General features: G+C 36.6%; 1 protein-coding gene across 2 annotated transcripts; it reads right to left on the reverse strand.

The window, feature by feature from the left end:
- Positions 1-939: 939 nt before the first annotated feature.
- spata7 (spermatogenesis associated 7) lies at positions 940-6,859 on the reverse strand. Of its 2 annotated transcripts, XM_042501088.1 has the most exons (12): positions 6,668-6,859; positions 5,738-5,800; positions 5,547-5,636; positions 5,346-5,393; positions 4,845-4,948; positions 4,288-4,754; positions 4,161-4,206; positions 3,286-3,407; positions 3,136-3,186; positions 2,897-2,974; positions 2,681-2,738; positions 940-2,086 (listed from the first exon to the last, which is right to left on the reverse strand). In XM_042501088.1, the coding sequence occupies exons 1-12, from the start codon at positions 6,708-6,710 to the stop codon at positions 1,451-1,453; spliced, it is 1,806 nt and encodes a 601-aa protein (XP_042357022.1). In that variant the 5' UTR covers positions 6,711-6,859; the 3' UTR covers positions 940-1,450. The 2 variants fall into 2 exon arrangements, with proteins under 2 accessions (XP_042357022.1, XP_042357024.1); XM_042501090.1 differs by lacking the exons at positions 5,346-5,393; positions 5,547-5,636; positions 5,738-5,800; positions 6,668-6,859 and having other exon boundaries at positions 4,288-4,749; positions 4,845-4,935.
- Positions 6,860-7,435: the final 576 nt, after the last annotated feature.

Here is a 7,435-nt window from a genome sequence, read left to right on the forward strand (position 1 = left end):
AGGTTTTCGGAGCTATGACATCAGACAGCTGGAATGCAGAGCGGTGAAAATGCCAGAAATGGGACAGCTGGCCGGAGCTGTTGGCCGCTGACCTGTCTGTTTACCTTTTACATCGACTGACAGCTGTAATCGCAAGCACTGAATATTGTGCAATGACTAAAAAGTTCCCCTCTGTTATAGTTTGCAAAATGGCTCAACTCATAATCCTTAAATGTGGTATGAATAGCCGCGCTTGTTTTTCCTGCAGATTGCAGGCGGGCTGAAAGAAATGAGTCCATAAAATAGGGTGAAGTCAGGTAATTTCGGACAATTTTAGAGGTGATCATGTCTTGGTCACCACCTAAAAGTCTGAACACTACCACGAGTGTTACTTTTAGAACCTGTTCTGGTTCTCTGCTATATTTCGCCTTTAACAACAGGTGAAGTCTCCCACTCTGAATTTAGAAGATATTGTTTTTTCAAGGGTGATAGCACTTAATAGAGACTGTTTACTGATATTTGGAACCGATATGCATTTACAAATAATGAAAATATATCTGTCAAAATTTAGAATTTGGAACATAACAAATTCCAACCTTTTTTGTTTAAGTGCCTTTAGCGAATGTTTAATCAATACTAAAACTTTCAAAATCATATATAGAAAATTCCCTGCAACTTATATGAAATAAAATAAAGTTCAGTGAAAATTTAAACAAACGATAGCTCCCTGAGGTTTTAAAAAGTTATAGTTCCTCCCATGCTGGCACTTTGTTTGCATGTATTGCAGACCGCCTTCCCTGGTGTTGGTTGAGTGTTCAGTGCCTGGCTGCTAATATTTTAAGAGCCCAAGGTGTGAAACATTATTTATCCCATTTTACCTGATGTCCTGCATTACCTCACTCTACTCAAGCTATTATAAAGATGCCAGCACACAGGAATCAAAATAGAAAATTTATTGCAAGACACTTGCTGGTGACAGTCAACTCCTAGTTGCTACATCTCAGAGGCATATAAAGTCAAACACACTCAAAAAATGTAGAAGTTTTGAATAAATATTTGCAAAAGTGTTTTCTTGAAATCTGAAAATGTAAATTGGAACAACACCGTAGTTAAGACTGACAGGGGACACTCTTTGCAATCCACTCTAACTAATTCCACACTCCTGACTTCGGTGAAGTGCTATGGACTGTCCTTTGCAAATTTCCTAATCAAAGGAATCTCTAGTCTACTCGCAAAACCCTGTTTGCTTATAATAAAATGTCATATGCTTTTGTAAAAAGACTAAAAGAAAGCAGAATCGAACTACAACAAAACATTGATAATGTCTGTAAAAAAAACACGCAGTACAAACCAGTGTAAAATCACATTTACAAAACTATACTCTTCAGGATTTCAAATATAACATTTCTCTCTGATAAAAACACTAACATGGTAACAAAATACATTGAAGCACAGTCAATCCCTGCAAAATTCAGAAGTCATCATCACTGACAGAAGCAACTATTTTTGTATGTTGCTCAGCAGCAGTTTCCACATTGTTGTGCTGTGTGCTGCTGGACACATGAAGTGTCTCTGACAAACTTTTCCCCAGATCCTCAAGCTCTTTAGACAATCCATCATTAATGACTTCATCTTGGTCTCCTTTGTCACTGGTTATAGTGGTGTATTCATGACTTTCAGTGCTGACCTCGTTTGTCTCAGTTGTGCCAATTTGATTTTGATGATCCTCTTCACTGATTCCTGTATTATCTGAAACATGCTCACTGAGTCGAGGAGAGCTAATGCCCTTTTCCTGATTCATGTCCTCTCCTTCCTTTTCATTTGCGTGAGTTGGTGAGGCAGCAGTCGTTTCAGGAGAGTGTAAGGGTGTGGACACAGCCAGAGGATCAGCATAATTTGGGGAATCGCAGTATTTAATTAGTGAGGCATAAGAGAACACGTCATTTTCTTCTTTGGTCTTCACTTGATGCCCATCTGAATCTAGATGGGGTAGGAATGGATCAAGCAGATCATTCTCCCTTTTTTCAGGCTCTTTACTGGAGGTGGGTGTGTTGGGTGGCTCTTCAAAATCTTTACGTAGCACATCCAGAAGGTGGCGCATTTTACCCTAAAAACAAACAATACAATCAGATGCATGAGAAGAATTTTTTGAGTCCTTTGTGACAACCTTTGTAATATTTTCAGATATTAATTCTTCTCTCAAGTTCAGTGCAGTTGACAGATATTCATAGGGGTTGGTGCTCAAGCAAAGAAAAAAAGGCACCCCTCTCTTTGAAACCTCAGGAAATTGACATGATTTCTTTCATAAAAACACAAGGAAAGCAATGTCCAAATAAAGAAAAAATTACATAAAATTAGCAAGGAATTAGCAAAAACTACAAAAAATTACCTAAAGATAAGAGAGGTAATTGTGATGATTACTAGAGATGATTTATATCATCCCTAGCTTTTTTCTTTTTTCCATAGACATTTTTCCTTAGATGTTTTAAAATGTTCTCTAAATCTACTAATTTCTTGCAATTTGTGGAACATTTCTTACCAAGTTGTTCATTGTCTTTTTATCATGTTTGTGAAAAAAAATGCACCAATTCACTCAAGATTCAAAGATTTAAATACAAATACAAGAAAAGTGATGGCACTTCTGGTGTCAAAGGGTTAAGTTACATGCAGTAACACATCACACAACTCACAACATACTCACAACATCAAGCCGATGTCGATTCATGTCAATATGGCGCTTCATCACCCGATCGAGGAACCTTGCAGAGGAAACAAACACAGAAAATGACACAGAAGGTAGTAACAGACTCTTTCCACTGTATAACAATGCAATCAATAATGAGACACAAGCTATAGCTTAAGAGAGTGTCATCCAGGCTGCACAGGTGTCTTGTATGTTATAGAAGAAATAATGAACCTGTCAGAGATGTGCCCCCTGGACAAGATATCCTCTGTTACAGCAGAAATGAATTCGAGGTACATTAATTCTTCTTCCCTGTTGAATGACAGATGATAATTATTACCTTGACAGAGGCAAATTCATTTCAGATGGTTCTTTAAATTTAGTGAAGCATCACACCATTAACTCCTTAGAAATATGGCAATAATTTTCGACTCAGTCAATTAAAAGCTGCTTGACATTATCAGAGAACTTACTCTGCAGATACACTCTTCATAATGGGAGATTTCCCACCTTCTGGTGAGTCCCTAAAACATAGGACTTATTTAAGAACTATATACAGAAAATACACAAGATATTACATGATGCTTGAAATACAACACAGTATTTCTCCTTCATGATTTTACCTGGATGAGGATTCAAAGAAATCATGGTTTTTGCTCCTGTTTGCTCGACTCTGTTGTCTAGATGCTGAGAAATATGTGCCATTGAGTTCATCTTCAGACCACTCATGCTCTGTGTTAAATCCCTGTAAAACAAATAGGACAGTAAAATGAGAAGGCCTATTCAATAAAGTCAAGGCTGTTACATTATTTAATGTTCAGTGTGGCTGTAAACACTTCAGTTCTTTGTGGTTTAAAAGGTCAATAAACCACACAAGGATTATTGACATTGAGCAACAAATAATTATACTCCACTTATTTTTTATGGTCTTTATTTATACACTGCACCACATGATGTCATTCAGTTTAGTCAGTGAGCGGATACTAAATTTGCTTAATTCTTTATCACTGAATTACGTATTCGGTATCAACTGAGTCATGGATCAGTTTTTAGAATTGGAAAGAAATCATAGGAGGAACAACAAAAGACATCAAATGTCTACTAAAAGAAAAAAAATAGCCAAAAACAAACCAAGTATAGCCTACCATAGAATAGCAGAATTGCCTTAAAGAGACACAAAATGACCTCAAGGAACCGTAAAATGACTACAAAGATATGCAAAGAAACTACAAAATGACTACAATAAGATGCAAAGGAACTACAAAAAGACACAAAATGACTACAAAAAATAACAAAATGACCAAGGAGAGACAAATATACCTCAAAGAGTTACAAAAACACACAAGTATAAATTAAAGAGATACAAAATTACCACAGTCAATGAGTCAATAAATAAATGGATTAACTGATTAAAAAGAAAAGTGTTGAGACTTAATTGTTATTGTTGGACATATTAGAAAAAAATATCTGAATAATCAAATGAAATCATCAAATTTACCTGAGATGGCTCATAAAATTCCCTCGTGTCTTCCTTGTTCTTTGTGCTGCATAAAAACAGATACAATTCAAGTTATTTTTAAACATTAGAACATCCTTAGAGATTAACGAAGATGTCTGATAAGTACCTTCCATGATACGTCTCTTGTCGTGTCAGTATCGAGTTGGTGCTCTCCTGAGTAGGTTTCCTCCGAGGTGCTCTGTAGTAGCGATATTGTGACAGATATGAACTCTTCTCTGATTTCAGGGTCTTTGGGGTGAAAGGTTTGTCTTGGGTAAAGCGCTGTGAGTGTTTCTGGAGCAAGTCCCCACTGTACGTCTTCTGAACCGGGTCCTGGAAAGTCTTGTAGCAACTATGGTCTCCCGAAGCTCCCAGTGACCACGCTGACTGCTTTCTGTGTGAAGTTGCCTCAGGGCTCCGGTACTTAATTTCTGATACTGGGCGAACGTGATGAGAATGGTTCTGAGAGCTGACTTTATATGATGGATAAACAATCTCCTTTGCATGAAAGGAGGAATTGAACCCTGGGCTGGAGGCTGTAGAACTCCGTGAGCACGGGTAGGGGCTATCATCGTACTGCATGGATAATCTACTCTGAAAAGCAAACATATTGTATTGAATCAGATATTGTGCATAATGTAGGCTTTGCGTTAAAGCCATGCCAATGTTTGCTTGATTTCTTACCTGGGCTGAGGAGCTAGAGGCTCTGCTGTTTCTCTGTGAGAGAGAGTGGGCTGACTGAGGATGTCCCCTTTTCCTCAACCGCTCCTGTCTGATCTGATCATTATCTGTAAACAGGCAATTTTAAAAAAATGTAGCGACACCATAATAGACTTACTGCACTTATTTGCACGATATGGAAGGGGCCAAGAGAGAACTGTGATAGGACAGTCACAAGAAGAGAGAATTACTTTCACCATAAAAAAATGAGGAAGAGCTGCATCCTGAAAACTAATGTGATGAGTGGTTGCATTGCATGATAGCTTTTTGGGGCTACTTTTAGTGCACTTCCTCAACTACTGACTGCTGGTGCAAAGTGGTGAGCTCAAAGGGAAAACTGAGCAGAGGTGGGAATTGGTCACACATGTGCAATTCACGAGCAAGCCTCAAATCTTAACTTTCAAGTCTCAAGCAAGTCTCAAGTTACTGTGGGAATCATGCAAGTTTTGACACTTGGATACTTACACTTTACACTAAGTATCAAGCTTTTGGGTACTGAGGCATCAATGGCAGCTGTGAAAAAAGGGCAAAAAAAGTGAGAGCATCTAGTTAGACCAGAGATACATGTTTTAACCAGTTGACATATATCAAATATTAAGGAGCTTAATTAGTTTGGTCTATCTAATATCATAGCAAGGATCATATATCTCTTCCATGTTAGCTCACCTTTAGCTGAGTAAACCTTTTTGTAATGTGACACCATGTGGTCTTTAATGATGGACTGTGTCAGCTTACTAGAGGAGCGAGGGCAGAAAGCTAAAACACAAAGAAGAGAACATTCAGTAGACTGTAAAATTAACTTTTATCTTAGAAATGGACAAAACTCAGCTGACATATTTCTCATTATCAATACTTACGGCTACTTTTCAAAGTCTGTCCTCTCACACCAGAGCTGCTCCCCAGTCCAGATGATACACTTCCTGAAATGAACATGGATGGATATGGACATGTTGACTCCCTTGGTCAATAAATAGGTTGATAGATGGACAAATTATCAATCACAGTTTACTTATTAAGCAAGCATTTGATATATATAGCCTCTCAAAAGTGATTTACTATTTTCACTTTGTATATCTTTATGAAGTGAATACCTTCTGGGGTTCAGAATGTTGGTCAAGAGTGTATGCAATTTTAAGACTTACTTTAGACTTTGCATCATCTTGATTAATGATGATGATTAATTATGAAACACAACCTCTCAGTCCTATAGTAAGAGTAACAACTCTTTGCCTACTGATTCTATTCTTTTTCTCCATGATTGTTATATTATTATTATCATCATTAGTAGTAGTAGTAGTAGTAGTAGTAGTAATGGCAGTAGTAGTAGTAGCCTATGTAGTTATTCAGAGCAGATATTTTAATAAGAAGTATGTGATGCACACAAAACATAAATATATATTTTTTAAAAAGCTTAAGTTTTGAATCAGCAAAAACCTAACCTTGATATTATTTTTTTTTCTTTTGAAAGAAATCGGTTGTTATCCAGCTTAAATCTACAGTAAAAGTCTCTCTAATGTCGTTATTATCTTAATGTACCTACATAAAGTAAACCAGCCTTAGATTAAGCACCGTGTTAAATGCTAACAGTGCTGTTTTGGTTATGGATTTTAAGTGTTGAGAATAAGCAATATGAGTAAAAGTCTCACCACTGTCGAGATAAACCTGAAGCCACATTCGTGAGCACACTCAGCAAGCATGAATTTATCTTCAGACAGCTGCCTAAGCACAATTTGAATTTGCTGATTAACTAGCCAGACAGCTAGCTAATGCTAACGCTGTTATCATACCTGTTCTCGATTCCATGTTAATGTTACACTCAGCGTATCCCATTTTCCTCAAATATATTCCGGTGCAACAGCGGTAGAGCTCCAGAAACTACATTGTACTTAACTTCAAACATTTTAACGCTGAAAGATAATCAAGTTACGTCAAGGTAACAGCCTAATACTAGCTTTTAAGCAGATGAGCAGCGGAGCAAAGCTTCCCCGTCGCCATGCTGGTTGCTATGATTGCTTTCGTCATCACGCTCATGCGTAAGGAAACGTCACGCCTCAAACCACCCACACCTGACCCACACACATAAACCATGGATCTATTATAAATCTATCTATAAACGCATTTATTCCTCTCTCAGTATTGTTGACAACAAAAAAGACATTTTTTAGATTATTATAAAAACTTAACTTTATTTATTTATTTATTTAAATTTTGATAACATTTTAAATATCTTTATTGGCTCGTGTATTGAAACAATCTTTATTATTTATTATCTTATGTGTAGTATGTCAATTTTTTCCCTTTTTTTCTTTTAGTGCTCTAATGTATATATGTGTTTAGTTTGATAATATATATATATATATTTGTTAAATAAAGCTGAACCACCCCACCTGTTATTTATTTGTGAAAACTTGACTGAAATGGATAGGCTGTATGTCATTTAATATTTCTCTCATGGCGAAAGCATTTAACTCGGAATTCAACAATATCCAACACATACATAATTATCTATATTATTTATAATGTAAGTAATGTTTGGGTAAACTTTTTAGTCCAAA

This window comes from Plectropomus leopardus, chromosome 14 (assembly GCF_008729295.1).
Source record: "Plectropomus leopardus isolate mb chromosome 14, YSFRI_Pleo_2.0, whole genome shotgun sequence".
NCBI lineage: Eukaryota > Metazoa > Chordata > Actinopteri > Perciformes > Serranidae > Plectropomus > Plectropomus leopardus.

What these genes read in the sequence shown, in the direction of transcription:
- spata7 (XM_042501088.1), bottom strand. Translation starts at nt 6,710, where the DNA reads ATGGGATACGCTGAGTGTAACATTAACATGGAATCGAGAACAG. An exon ending in TTCTTTGAATCCTCATCCAG is followed by an intron (nt 3,187 to 3,285) that starts GTAAAATCATGA and finishes CCTATGTTTTAG; the next exon opens with GGACTCACCAGAAGGTGGGA. An exon ending in ATCGACATCGGCTTGATGTT is followed by an intron (nt 2,087 to 2,680) that starts GTGAGTATGTTG and finishes GTTTGTTTTTAG; the next exon opens with GGTAAAATGCGCCACCTTCT.